This window comes from Passer montanus, unplaced genomic scaffold, assembly GCF_014805655.1.
Source record: "Passer montanus isolate IOZ18808 unplaced genomic scaffold, ASM1480565v1 scaffold31, whole genome shotgun sequence".
Taxonomy (NCBI): Eukaryota; Metazoa; Chordata; class Aves; order Passeriformes; family Passeridae; genus Passer; species Passer montanus.
In genome coordinates, this window is record NW_024367819.1 from 10,369,170 (window position 1) to 10,384,145 (window position 14,976).

The following is a 14,976-nucleotide window of genomic DNA, read 5'->3' on the forward strand; positions in this document are numbered from 1 at the left end:
ATCTCCCCATTCTACCACCCCTCTGGCCCTCCATCTCCTCTACATCTCACTATATCCTCCATGTTCCACCACCCCACCATTTTCTTCATGTGCCTCCATCCCTTCGCATTCTCCCACTATATCCTATCATTCTCCCATGTTCTCTGGGTCCCAGACATGGAAAGATGAAGAAGCAGCATTGGTGGATAAAGTGGCATGCCAGCTCCACGAATACAAAGAAAATCTCAGAAGAGGGTATTTCAAGGACCCCTTTTGGGGTACTGAAAGGGTACCAGCAGGCTTTCAATATATGAACCGGCCAGAAGGCAAAAATTAAATAGTACAGAATGGTAAATGCCATGGAATACAGGACGGATTTTGTCTTCCTGGGATGGAGTTTCCCAGTAGCGGCAAGCTCTGGGCGGCCGGTCACAGTAGGAGGGCGCCCTTCCCTCTTTGGGAGGAAGGCGTCCCGGCACGGCTCCCGCCGCTTCCCGAGCCAGGAGCCCGCCGGGAGCCGCCCCCACCCGGCTCTGCGCCCTTGCCTGCTGCTGCTGGCGGCGGAGAGCAGCGCGCCGAGCTTCCACCCCGCGGGAGAAAGGAAAGAGCGAGGGAGGTACCGGGAGCCGGGCTGCCCCGCTCCGCCCGCGCCTCCCCTTCAGGCTTCATCCCGCCCCTTTCCCGGGGGATGCGGGTCACCCCTCGGGGAATCGCCCTTCGGTCACGGACCCGGCCGGGAGGCGGCAGCGGGCTCCGGCTGGTGCCTCGGCGTCCCCGAGCGCCGGGAGCGGCAGCGCCCTGGGCTGTTCTTGGGGCTGAGTCTGGGCACAGCCAGCCCGTGTGGGTGTGTGCCAGGAGCTCCTCTGTGAGCTGCTGCCTGGAAGTGGTGTCCTTACACCGACGGAGCGGCATCAGCTGCAGCTGGAGTCGCTCCGGTAAGTGCCTGTGCATCTTTTATGGCACAGTACCTCGTACTGGCTTTTTCTTATCGATCTGCCGTTCATTTCCCCATTTTGAACGATTTGTTTGTATTTTCTTTTTCTCACTAGAAGTTGAGAAAGTAATGCATGGAGAAGTAGGGCATTCGGTGTTGGGTTTTATTAATTTTTTTTTATTTTGGGATTGGGTTAGGTTTTACATATAAAGACCTGCCAATGGACAGCTACTGTCTTTGCTTTTAGTTAGCACATGTGAAGGAAAGGAAACCAAAGGCTGAAGTGTTTTCTGCTGTCTCGTGTGCCTCTCACTGATTTTGATGTGTCCTTGGAAATAGTTTTCTGAATGAAGAGGCATGATCCTCTGTATGAGAGCACTTTATGGGGAAACTTGAATGTTGTCTCAGAACTGAAACAAAAGTGTTTTGCTTCTGATTCTCCAGAAATTGCTTGTGCTATATCCCCCAGAATGAGCAAGTCTGTCTTTTGTCTTCACGATGAAATGTAGCACCTCATTCATGTTCCAGGTGGGCTCAATTTGTTAAGTTGCCCGAAAAAGGGATGCTGTCAGTTAACTTTTACCATAAATATTTTTCTTTTCCATTATTGCAGGAAGCAATACCCCATGCCACTCAAACAACCAGAGAAGAGCCCACTTCCCTCCCAGATTCTGGGTCTCAGTGACCTTTCAAGAGCTCCCCATGAAGTGCTACTGTCTGGGTGCCACAGGAAATGGATCAAAGAAACTGATTCAGCCTATGTGAGGCTGGCAAAGCAAGGAGGCCGACCTGGTGAGCATCTGTCTTGCTTCTTTGTTTTTCCTTTGGTTTTTTTGGCTTTGCTTGAGTGCAGTGTAAAGTGTTCATAGATGCTACGGAAGGATCCTCTGGACTTTTGAAATATACTCGTGGAAAAAATGAGGAGATTAATTTCTTCCTGACAAAACATCAATCTGAAAACAAAGGTAGTGCTTTTGCAACTACATAAAAAGTCAGAAAAGTACTGGCTTTTGTCTTTTTCTTTCTAGACCTACTGAGGCACTACACTCCTGTGGTAATGAAGTCGCCTCTGGCAGCATACGCTGCACCTGACTGGTACTCACACTGTGCCAGTCCTGCAGGGATTGAGGAGCCACGGTAAGATTGCTGAGGCCCAACACATCTTGGCCTCCCTCTTCGCCTATTAACATTTCTGAATGCTTCTGTACTAAAGTGCGGGATTTGTATACCTTGTACAAACAAGCATTAAATCTTTGCCTGCAGGAGCTGTGTTTCCTCTCTACCAGATTATATGGTTCACAGACAGTTTATGGCTGATGACCATCACGGTAAGAGTTATGAGACAAGAAGAGGGCCTTTTGAGTTTGATACAAAAAGTATTTGGCAGCGGGAAGCTGAGGACAAAGAACATGCAGAGAAAAAGAAGGTAGGATGGAGAGGCACCCTGTGATGATGCTTTGTTTGTAGAGCTTGTGAACACATCTCTGTTGCTTCTTATAGGAGGGAAACTGTAATCCATGTTTCCGTATTCCAGAATCAATTTTTATATTAGCAGTTTGAGAACAAGAAGAAAGACATGTTTTCTTAAGTGCTGCAGGTGTAGTGTGAAAACCAGAAACAGTTTCCCATCACATTATATGGTATATATACGTCAGTATAAATAAAAAGCAGTAGTATTATTCTTATGCTTTATTTCCCCTGCAATTCATTCTTGGTGAAGAGACATTTTGTTTAATAATCTTGGGTGATGAATAAAGAAGATGAGAACAGAAGACTATTCTGAAAAAGGAGTTTAATTTATTTTGAAATTGAAATTAAATTGGGATTCCCTACCGTACTGTGTTAGCTGTCTTTAATGAAAGATGCATCCAAGACAAAGGAAGTATAGCCCAAGCTGTGCCCCAAACAAACCTTTCTGTACTGACACTGGTGTTTTGTCTTGGAGACCTCTCTGCTATCCTTCCTCTTTCATCCTCCCTGCCCCTGCCCAGTTTAGATTCTGAAGCCTTATGTTTTGTAAATATCCTCTGTAAACTCAGTTGCTGCATCTACCATAGTCCTTTGGGGTATATCTGGAAGGACATTTGATGTACTTGAACACTGGTACCCCCCTTCTTCAACAGAAAGGCAGATGTTGGGAATTTTAGGAAAAAATCCTCAGCCTTTGCTGACATGAATAACTAGTGCAGAATCAGAATAAGTCTTGTGTAAATGGGAACACCTCATTACTGAATAGGCTTGGGAGTGTTTACTGGGTCTGTGGCAACAGGCAAACAAGCAACCTATGTTTAAACTGTAATTTGCCTGATGCTTGTAGGTAAAGCTTCTATTTTTTTTTTCTATGATAGATTTGAGGCACTGAAAATAAAAACTTGACATGCTGTGCCTCTTAAAGGAATTGAACTAGGATGGAGAGGAAGTGCTGTTCCTCACTCCATTACTTAAGAACCAATTATGTTCAGTGCTCTAAGAGTCAAACTTAACTTTGATAACAGTAATTCAAGCCCATGTACTGACTTGTAAAGTGAAACTGAGGTTCATTTCAGTTTTGGTGGAGTTTGGTTGAGACCCAGTTTCATTCAGTCATGTATCTGAAAGTTTCATGTGTTCCCAGTTTAATTCAGTCACGTGCTTTATTTAGGACTAAATGCACAGTGAATATACGTTATATATTCAGCTCAGATTGCTAATATGCTGAGGCCCTCTTATATAATTTACACTATTCTCCTGGATGCTGAAGTTAAGTTTTGCCTAAGGTTCTACCAAATCTTTTTCTGTAGGATTAGGTGGCTGGAAGACAGATTCTGTGTTGGTACGTTTAGCTCTACCTCCACACCTCCATCTCCCATTTGGCTGTGCTTCACAGTGTCTTTGTTGTACACTGAAAAGCACATCATGTATCTTGAAATGTCACATGGTGCTTCTCTCACAGCTACTTCTTGAATATCCTCTTTTGGGAAGTTTCTATGCCGTGCTCTTAAAAGTGCCTTCCCAAAGAGTCTTCGAAGTGAGACAATGGAACTAGCCCTACCAAAGAGTCTCAAAAAAATTTTAGTTTTTCACCGTACATGTTGTATGTTGAAAGGTAAGAATAATGTATTCCAAAACACCACAGGCAAATTTCTAAGGAAAATTCGATTTTTTTATTTGACTGCATGGTGACACTGCAGCAGCAAACTGCCTCAAGTATTTCTGTTAGTATGAGACTGAATGCATTGAAAATATTTTTCAGTCGAGTGTGACTAAGCAGTTATTCAGAAGAGACATGCATGGTGCAATTGTGGAGTTAAATCCCAAAGGGCGCACTTAGGAACAAGTGCAAAACCATTTAACCTCTAAGGGTACCTCTTCTGCTCTGTTTGGAAAACATTGTTCCCAAGTGGGCCTTTGCTCTGAAGGTTCAAGCCTTTCTGCTGCTTTGTTCTGAAATATTAAAATCTCTGCTTTTCCTTGTGGTTGTTGCTATGTTGAGGAGGACTGGAGATCCAGGGGGCCATTACATGGGGATTTTGCAAATCAGCAAAGAGTAGTAATGCATGAAGGATTTAGCCTATGTGCTCATGGCAAAGTAATGGACTTCTGGCCCAGGGAGAAGCAGCCCATGGAAATCTCACAAGGCTTAATAAGACCAAGTGCAAGATCCTGCACCTGTCTTGGGACAACCCCTGTTATCAGCACAGGTTGAACAGATGGAGAGCAGCCCTGCCCAGAAGGACTTGGGGATGCTGGTGGATGAGAGGGTGGACATGACCCAGACATGAGCAGTCACAGTCCAGAAAGCCAAATGTGTCCTGGGCTGCATCCAAACCAGCGTGGGCAGCAGGGTCAGGGATGGATTCTGCCCCTCTGCTCTGCTGAGACCCCACCTGCAGGGCTGCATCCAGCTCTGGGGGCCCAGCATAGGGACAATAGGGAACTGTTGGAGGAGTCCAGAGGAAGGCACAAATATGATCAGAGGAAGGGAGCAGCTCTCCTGTGTAGAAAGGTTTAGAGAATTGGGATTGTTCATCCAGGAGAAGAGAAGGCTTTGGGGTGCCTCGTTATGACATTCCAGTGCCTGAAGGGACCTGCAAGAAAGATAGAGAGGGAATTTTCACAAGGGCATGTAGTGACAGGACAAGGGGATTGGTGACAGGATTTGAACTTGAAAAGAGTAGGGTTAGACTAGATGATAGGAAAAAACTCTTTACTGTGAGAGTGGTGAGGCACTGGCACAAGTAATCCAGTGAAATTGTGGATGCCACATCCCTGGAGGTATTCAAAGTCAGGCTGGATGGAACTCTGAGCTACCTGGTCTAGTGAAAGGTGTCCCTCTGGCAGGGGAGGTGGAACTAGATGATCTTTAAGAACCCTTTAAGCCAAACCATTCTGTGATTCAGTGATCCTTTTGCCTGTGCATTTTATGGCCCAGCTGGGTTGGGTTGAAAAAACTGTGACCTTAAGAAGGAGGGAGGCCTGTATGGATGAGAGGTCAGTTGGAGGTGTCATCAGAGTTTGCAACAGCATTTGCAATATCCCTGCAGCACCACCAGTAAGATTACTCCTTCATCTCCCCAGTCCTCTCTTTCAGGCACTTGCCTGAAATGTCTGTGTACATATGCATATGTACTTAGGTATGTATGTGCAAAATGGTTGCTCATCTGAGGCCAGGATTTTACCTCAGAGAGAGATTTGAAATGTAATCTAGAATTTTGTCCTTGATCACACAGGAGACAGGATTTCATCTAAAGGCTTTTATCTTACCATGCTGGCTGCAGATATCCATTGGTCTTCATATACTAGCCAGGCACAATGCATATTCTATATCATATTTCTTTAATCCAAGATTAATAAATGCGTATTTATAATAAACATAGCAATTTTTAGAGTATATTGTTACCATCTCCTCACAGAGGGAGAAAACACTTTAAACCAAGAACATGCCCTGTGTAGTTTGTTTGTAAAAAAAAATACCCTGTGTAGTTTGTTTTATGTGGGAAAATTGATCGCTGCTACTAAATAGAGACTTATCAAAGGGAAATAGCTCCCTCAGCTGTAGTCATTGGATTCTAGTGGCACAAGAGTCTGCTTTTAATGCTGAATTTGCCCAGCAAAGTAACAAATAGCACCTCAATGGATTGCAGGTGCCCTTGAAAGCCAAATTCTCATCTGTTCCCTTGCTACCTTTGTCATTGATTAGTTTACTTGAACAGTAAGGAGTGTTTTGATCCCTGCAGTATAAGCTAGCCTCTCATTTAATGCCAAGAAAGGCAGCATTTAAAATAATGCTCCTGCTTGCAGCCTTCAAGACTTTTCTCTTTGCCTTTCCTCTCCTCTTTCTTTTTCTTGACTTTATTTTGGACAATTTGAACCTTTTTCTGTCTCTAGTAAAAATATCTCTAGCTTCTGCTCTTTGTCTTTTAATTAACTCTTTAATTACTAGGCCTCCTTTTCTTTTGCTTTTGTTTGATGTCAAGAAGGAAATCTCATCTCTCTCCATCTGCTATTTATCCTGACTATCAAATTGAGTTGTGTTTCTGTGTTGCCCTGTGTGCCATCCTGACTTCAGCATGTGACAAATGTCACCTGAGGTTGTTTTTGTCAGTTGAAACTGTAGGTAATTGTGTCCTGGATCTGAAACCTGCACGCCACATCTGAAGTGGTCGTCTAGTGATAGAGGGAAGGCAGTGCTAGGATTTCTGCACAATGGGATGGCATTTTTGAAATGTAAAACACAAATAGGCTGCTTCAGCAAGAAGTGTGAACAAACTTGAAAAGCAGTTCTAAGCAGCTAATGTGGTTTTTAACCTCCAGGTTGGACAAACACCCTCCTTTTCACCTCACGTAGCTGCCTCTGATATCACTGTGTGCTTTTGCTAATCTCAGCTCTTCTTTATCAAAGAAGAGCTGAGATTAGCCAAAGCACACAGTGACTCCACTGAAGTTGGAAGGGGTTTCACTGACTTCACACGTGTTTGCATTGACATCCTAGCTCAGAATCAGTACAACTGCCTATCCCAGGCTTCACTTTCTTCAAGATAATAAGAAAACACATTCTCTGAACATTCAGATCTGCTTTTTCTTTGTGGCTTCCTAATTAGGTGTATTCAAAGGCCATAATACTTTGCTCTTTCCTTACTGTGCACAAACTCCTTGAGAAGTCCTTGGTGTGTTTACATTTTGTAATCTTCTCCTTATAGAGGTTTTCATGGGTGTTTTGTAGTGCCTGCAATCCAAGTATGACTGCTGTTCATGCATCTAATTTTTGCACTTCATAATTTTTTGCTCTGTTAACTGTATTGCAGTATCTGTGTCCATGTAGGTGGAAAGTATTGCTATCCTTAATGTACTTGTAAATTTACAGAGCAATACATTTCACTTTTAGTTACCCTCACCTGATTTTTTTGTAAATAACCTGCAAGTAATATCTCTTATTTATTCCATGGGGTACTCTCTGTGTTGTGTGTTCAAAAAAGAAAATGGTCAAATAATATGTAGGTTCTAATTAAAAGGATATATTAGTGTAAAACAAAAACTTGGTTAATAACCTTTAAAATTCTGTGCTATCTTCAGACTTCCCCCTTGTCCACTTTTCTTTGTGCAATGATGGAAGCTGTAAGTAGTTTTTAAAGATGTTCTGGTTTTTTTTTACCTCAGAATTTCTTAGCAGCTATTAGTGAAAAATATCTGGGAGTTGTTGAGGATATTTAATTTCATGCTTTTATTTGAGAGGGAGGTAAGTTTACCTATTAGTAGCTGTTGATTTGATCAATGTTAAAATAAAGAGCTTTGGTATGTGTTGCTCGTGTTTCTCCACTACTTATTGGTTTTCCCACTTTCAGTTCTAGAATGTATGTTGTATTTCCCTGGCTTTCTAGGTGCTATCTTTCAGTCTTTTAGTCAACACTGAGTTTCTTTACCTGTCATTGGAAAGATGAAAAAAGTAAAATATATTTTTCTGTTGTAGGCTTCCCCCAAATATATATATATGTGTGTGTGTATGGGTGTATTTCTTTGAATATCAAACCTCTAATTAATATACCACAACTCTTTTCTTATTATATAGGATATTTTATGCTTTTTATTAAAAAACAAAATTCAAACAAACTGAAAAAGAAGTAGTAATTAAACCATATGTTAGTTTCTAGTCCTCCTGACTTTAGTAAGACTGGTCTGTTTTCATATTCTGCATACAAAACAAATGGACCAAGATGAGAGGTTGCTATGGATAAGTTTGGATTTGAGGCTTCATTTGAAGTGTACTGTGAGGGAAAGGCTTTTGTAAAGCACATTGTGGAGAGAGCAAGCAGCTAATGTCATGTAGAATAACTAACTAAGGAGGCTGCTTTATCTTTTGTTATTCCTCAGTAATCCATTACTAGTACTTGTGGAAATAATGTAGATGAGACATGGAAATTTGAATACATTTAGGCCTTTAATATCATCCTCACTTTTGAAGGCCATGCTATCATATAATCTTCTTGGTTATTTTCTTCATAACTCCTTTTTTTGAGTTAAGATTTCTCTAACACGGGTAAAGCTTCCACCTATAAGCCCTAAATATCCAAGCAGAATGCCAACTGTTTCTACTAACAAGGAATTTAGTGGAGAAAATAAGCTTTCCTTCCCACCCGTGTAAGTAGTACATTTATGAAAATCATTGAACACCTAAGCCTGCAACTTATTCATGTGTACAATTAAAATTGCTCCTTGTGAAAATGCAGGAATTAGTAGATATGTGTAAGGGCCTTGTGGATATTTATTGCTATTAAATTTGCTATCATACATGATGCTAAAATAGTTTTTAAAGTGTCTAAAGCAACTAAAATAACAGTACTTTAACTAATATTAGAAAATTATTTGATATAACTTTGTTAGAAAACACATAACTTGTGTTAGGAAACTAAGCATAAGTAGTGTATCTTCATGTAGCAGAATTTTTTGGTATTCTAAATTTGTTTTTTTTTCTTAATACCAGTGAACAGATGAAAATGATAATCTACATTGTTAGTTCTGTCAGTGTAGGTTACAGAGAAACAAGTACAACTGACTCTTTAAGGAAAGACATAAACTGTAGCCTTTATAAGGTCATAAGAGCAAAAATACTCTGTGATGAACATCTGAAAGAGGAATTTTAAACAAATTTTTATGTAATTTGTGATGTGATATAATCACATCATCAGCTGTGTGCACAGCTGAATTGTTTCTGTATACTTTGTCTTAAAAATTTATTGCTCAGTCATCAGTAGTCCTGGTATTTTTAGAACTATGTTAATGCTGCCAAATAAGTGATTAAAGTGTCAAATGAATTTAATAGAAAATTTGTAACATAACTTCACTTTTGTGCATCACAGAATGAGTACTGTCAGCCTTTTTCATTTTCACATTCTTTTGCAATTTTTGTCTTTAAGATCAGAACAGTGTAAGCATTATACATGTAAAATTCCAATGAAACAGATGTCTCTTCTCATGTAAATTTGTGCAGTACTAAATCAGGCATAGTTCTCTGCTTTTGGTTGTTTGTTTATTTTTGGTTTTTCTTCTTAGATTATTACATGTAGAATATATGTTTTGTTATTTATAAATACATTATAAGGCTATACATGGTTACATTTTTAAATTAATGTTATAATTAGAAATAAATGATAAGGCCTTTTCTGTGCAAAATATTATTTTTCCACCTAGCCCCCATTTTTGTTTACTTTTTGCTTTTGTTTTCCATTAATATATTTGTATTTACAGGCCTGCTCAAAGAAAAATGAAGCAGTAAATTTTAGCAAATTAATAAGCAATGGCTATGGGACTGACTGGTTGCAGCAGAGTACTGGATGGGAAAAAAAGATTGAAGAAACATCAGAAAATAGTGAGCTCTCTGAAGGTAACGTTATTGAAAGCTGTTTCTTTTAAAACGAGCTGGACTCACAAGGTAACAGCAGAGGGCAGCCTCAATATTTGTGTGGCTCTCTGAATGTGGTGAGACACATTGAATTATTGTGCTTAGTTTACAATACCCTGTGACCAGCTAAAGAAAGGAGTGCTCCTGTTTGTAGCCAGTCAAGGCAGGCGCTTTCATGGACTTTTTTCATCTCTACAATTGCAGTATGCTCTGTTCCAATCCAGGGGCTTCTGTGTTCTGATCCAGGGGCTTTTCTGTGATGTGTTTCCATAAAATGCTGCAGGGTTTTAGCCACCCTGCCTAAATTTAAGCAGACTGTAAAATATTTGTTGCCTAGTTATTATGAATACTCTTTTGCTCCTATTATTTTTAAAAACTTCTGTCACAAGGGTCATTGATACTCGTGTTTAAGAAATAGATCATTATTTGCAGAAATTTGTCAAAATACGTATATGCACATTGTTGAAGACAGTGGCATTTCAGCAGTTTAAGAGAAAAAAGTTATCAAAAGTCATGCCTTCAAAACTTTATCATGCACAATAGTAATAGTTATGAAAGAGTTCACTTGGAAACAAATATAAAGGTTACAGGGTGGAAAAATTTCTCTTACTTCTGTCAAAGACCTTTTGCTTTGGTAACCATGCTGGCTCTATCAGTTTTCTATAACAATGTTTGGAAATGCTATTGGACCTCCCATTCCATGCACCAGAATTATTTTTTTTATTTTAGAATTTGTGTCAGGGAATCCTTTTGTATACAATGGCATTGTCATTATTCCCTTGACCTTGATATATTAATGTACAAAAGTCTTACAGGCCAGGTATTTTAATTTTTCTGACACTTCAGCTGTGTCTGAATTAATTTTTGTGTCTTCCATTAATGTATCTACAGTTTTTTGGTTTTTTTTTTTTTTTTTTTGGAGTACAAAACCTCTTCCTCCGGGTGGTATCAGGAGAAAACAGAGAGCTAGAAGTTGTGTGGTTTTGTTCAGAAGAAAAAATGTCATAAAACTGAGAGATGAAGCCAGATAATGGTCTGTATCTGAAAGAAAATGAAGAGGCCACTTTTCAAGTTAACTTAAGTATCCAAACTCTGATCATGCAGAGGATGCTGCTTTGAGAGGTTCAGTGACCCAACAATTCAACTATGAAGTCTAAAAGTGCTCTTCCTCAGCATGAAAGAAAACCTTGAATATTCTTTGTTTTCAGATTCTTCTCAACTTTCTTGTGTGCTGACATTTTTCTTTCCCATTACTCTGAGTAAAATTAAAAGGGGATTTCAAAATCTTGATTTCCTTAATTTGGTGATAGTTAATTTCTTTAATATGTGTGCCTCTAATAAGACATCTGAGATATAAAGAAAATCTGAAGATTTTTCAGAGTAAACATGAAATTGGTTTGGTTATAACAGTTAGGCAAAAGAGAAGAAAAACATGGGTACGCTGTAAAGGCTTCTGAAAAGTCAGTGTGCTGCATAGGTTGACATATAGATACATCTAATTTTTGAGTTGCTATCTTTTTCAGTTTTTTTTTGATAATATGATACCGGCTTTGCTTCTGTTGCCTTTGTTTGCAATCATAGCTATTGCGATTGAGATTGGTTCTGCATCACAGTGTACAAGGAGACTGTTTTTAATGCTCTTAACAATATGGTTTCATCCAGATGTGTATCTTCCTTCAGTTTTGACCATGTCCTTTTCATTCTTTTAGGTGATTACTGACAGTAGTGTTTTTACTTTTTTTCTCACTTGTGTACTTTTTTTTGTTCATACAAAGCAATTAGCAGCATGAGCACCTTGAGATGGAGCTTTCTCTGTTCTTACTTGCACAGAATAAGCCCTAGATGCATCAGAAAGGAGATACAACCCATTCCATATGTAAATCTATAATCCCTTTGTTTTGAGATACAGATTTGCATCATAGTGCAAATTTTTTAGGTAGCTTGTTTATCTTGTTAATTAGAAATTAAAAGTAGTGGAATTTATGTGTATTTTGACATGAGAAAGAAGCCAAAAATTTTAGCTGACCTTTTTATTATTATGGTTGAAGTTATTCTGTAAACTTTAATCTTTTTTTTCCTATTGCAGATTCAGAACGATCTGAATCACCACCTGCAAGCAATGAGTTAAAGCCACCATTTCAGGGATGTAATAAGTAACTTGAAAGATTCTTGGGGAAACTAAAGCTTTGTATTGCTTATGTAGCCCACTATTTACATGTTGACTAGATTATTTTTGTAACTTAACTCATCCCTGATTGAGATGTTTGCGAGATGGATGAACTTCATTTGGCTTGATTGCAGCAAATTTTAAAGAACAGACAACAGGTGTCAATTTTTAGTCCTAGACCTTTTCTTAATATAATAAACAAAACAAAGCAAAGCTGAGTTTTTCTCCTGCACAAGACTCCTGCTGCTTTGCTGTTCTCAAACAGGGTTACCATATTGCTGCTAACTTGACTAGACACAGGCTATTGGTGTGTCCAAATCAACAGGTTTCTTCAGTTAAGTACAGCTGTACTCATGAATTATGCCACAAAAAAAGGTGAAGGGCAACTGTGCGGTACGGGATGAAATGCAGACGGAAAGAATTGAACTGGTATGGATGCCTGCAGTAAAAAAGTCAAACCTTCACTGAAAAGACTACTTCTTCATCCCAAGAGCTCATTTACTTTGAACAGACACTCAGCTTTCTAGGACAGGTCTATTGCTGTGCCTGCTGCACAAGAACTAGTTGATCAGTCATAGTGTTCAGCCACATAATTAAAGACCTGGTGGCATTTCCTGGTATGGTCTCGTCATATAGAAGCTGAATCATTGGTTAACAGTTCTGTGGACTCAGCTATCCATGATGTCTGTACTTTCAGCTATTAGATAAAAAAAAATAAAATTATCTATCCTGAAGTCTTGACTGCAACAAAAATATTATATGGTAGATCACTGTTTATTCGCATCAGCAGAAGTTTGTACTTTGAAACAGCAATGTATAGATGTTGTACTTTAATATTCTGAAAAAGTTAAGAGACACTGATATTTCAACACTTGCTCTTTTATCTACTTGGATTAGGATATATCCCTGAAATCTTATTAATAATTAAATATTGATTATAAAGTCCACTAGAAAGTGGGTGCAATTTCATTACCATGTTTTTTGCAAACAGCATGAAAAGTAAACCCTTAATTTTTAGAATTTCCTCTTCAGATTACATTCAGTATGTTTTGCACCTTTGAATCCAAGTCCTGAAGGCTCTAAAATTTATTAATAAATATGCATTTATGTGAACAGAATGTTTAGAGTATTTGGTTTAATACTGTTCCTTTAGAACCTTGATGTAAAAATTGATTGGAAATAGGTAAACCATTGCTAATCTGAACCCTCAAAATTTTCAGTGAACTGTAGAAATTTTGCTCTTGATGTTGTTTTACCTAGCACCTGAGTCCATCTTTGCTATCCGTTATTTTGAACAATTCAACTAAATTGTATTTAAAAAATAAAAGGCTAAAACATGTGCAAATGCTTAAATATACAGTTATTGGCTGCTCAGCAAATTTTTCTAAATATAAAAAAGCTTACATCAAGCTGTAACTTTAGTGGTGTGTGACATTACTTACCTTGTATCTGTTTTCACTTGCAATTTGTGTTGCATTGAAACCATTAATTTTGCTGTGAAGGCAGAGCTTTTGGGGAAATCCAGTTTTCTAGGCCACCCTATCAGAGGATGCCAGAGTTGGAGCTCACAGCATTAAAACCTGACCAGTTGTGGTGAGTTGGCCTTGGCTGCACACCACGTGCCTGCCAAGCCTCCTATCACTCCCCTTCCCAGCAAAACAGGGGAGAGAAAATAAGGAGGAACACAATTCATAGGAGTGACTCCAGTAAAGGGCAGCAGTGCTGGTGAAGGTTTGAGAAAGGAAGTCCTGTGAGGAGCAGCCGAGGGAGCTGGGGTTGTTTAGCCTGCAGAAAAGGAGGCTCAGGGGTGACTTTAGCACTCTACAAGTGCCTAAAAGGCGTTTGTAGCCAGGTGGATGTTGGTTTCTCCCAGCCAGCGAGTGAGAGAATAAGAAGAAACAGCCAGGGGAGATTCAGGTTGGACATCAGGAAGAATTTCTTCACTGAAAGGAGGGTTAAGCATTGGAATGAGCTGTCCAGGGAAGTGGTGGAGTCACCATTCTTGGAAGTATTCAAGAAGCAACCGTACATGACAGTATGGTTTTGTTGACAAGGTGCTGTTCGATTGAAGGTTGTACTTGATGATCCTGGTGGTCTTTTCCAACTTAAATGATGGCCATTTATGTGTATTTAGCATTCCTTAGTCAATCCGAGGAGAGAATTGATTTGCATTGTTGGTCAACTGAATCTGAATGGATCACAGTTTGAATACTGTGAGTTAGAATATTAACAGCCTGAGATTTCTCTTCACAAGAGCAGGAGGATGATCCTGGAATCTGTGCATTCAGAGTAACAGAGAGCTGCACCAGATGCATAACTTGCCTGTTCTCCAAGGGACATCAAAGGGAAGTCAAAGTGGTGTAACAAATCAAATAGCTCCAGCTGAACCCAAGGATGGAAGTGTGCTGCTTGAATTCACCTTATCACAGTAATCACGTTGTTCTGTTTACTTCTGAGTCAATGCAGTCATGCAGCTGGCAGTTTTCAAAGTCATCAGCAGTTCCATGTAGAAGTGGTGGAAGCTTCTAGTTTTCCATTTCTGTTTTACAGAGAAATGCCAATGTCAAAAGCTGGGTGCTTATTACAAAATCTTGCCTTATTGTTTTAAATGCTGAAACATTTGTTTCATTGTCTTGTGCTCTATTTTTGCCCTGAATGCCTTTAAGTAGTGAGATTTTTTGGGTTTTTTTTTGAATACTGATTGCTTTGGAAGCCCAAAGATAAAACAAAAGTGCAGTTATATTTTATGAATTGCATCCAAGATACTGCGCATATGAATGTTTCTAAAAGAGAATTCCAGATAAAGATTTAACAATAACTTGACAGTTTAGCAACCGGAGAGTAATTTTCCTTTTATATACAGCCATTTCACTGTAGTGAAGTCTAATATACATCTAATACATAATTCTAACCACTTCTGTCTTTTTGGACTAGACTAAAATATGAACATGTTTCCAAAGATCAAGGGTACATATTCATTAACTTTCTTTGTGTAGCAATACAAATGAAAATTCAGTTGCC

General features: G+C 39.3%; 1 protein-coding gene across 1 annotated transcript; it reads left to right on the forward strand.

The window, feature by feature from the left end:
* The first annotated feature begins 724 nt into the window (after positions 1–724).
* CUNH7orf57 (chromosome unknown C7orf57 homolog) lies at positions 725–13,217 on the forward strand. The gene is given in 8 exon segments (XM_039714798.1): positions 725–914; positions 1,527–1,705; positions 1,942–2,050; positions 2,177–2,339; positions 8,427–8,527; positions 9,635–9,645; positions 9,648–9,770; positions 11,875–13,217. Coding segments are annotated over 7 exon segments (744 nt in total). The 5' UTR covers positions 725–914; positions 1,527–1,539; the 3' UTR covers positions 11,946–13,217.
* Positions 13,218–14,976: the final 1,759 nt, after the last annotated feature.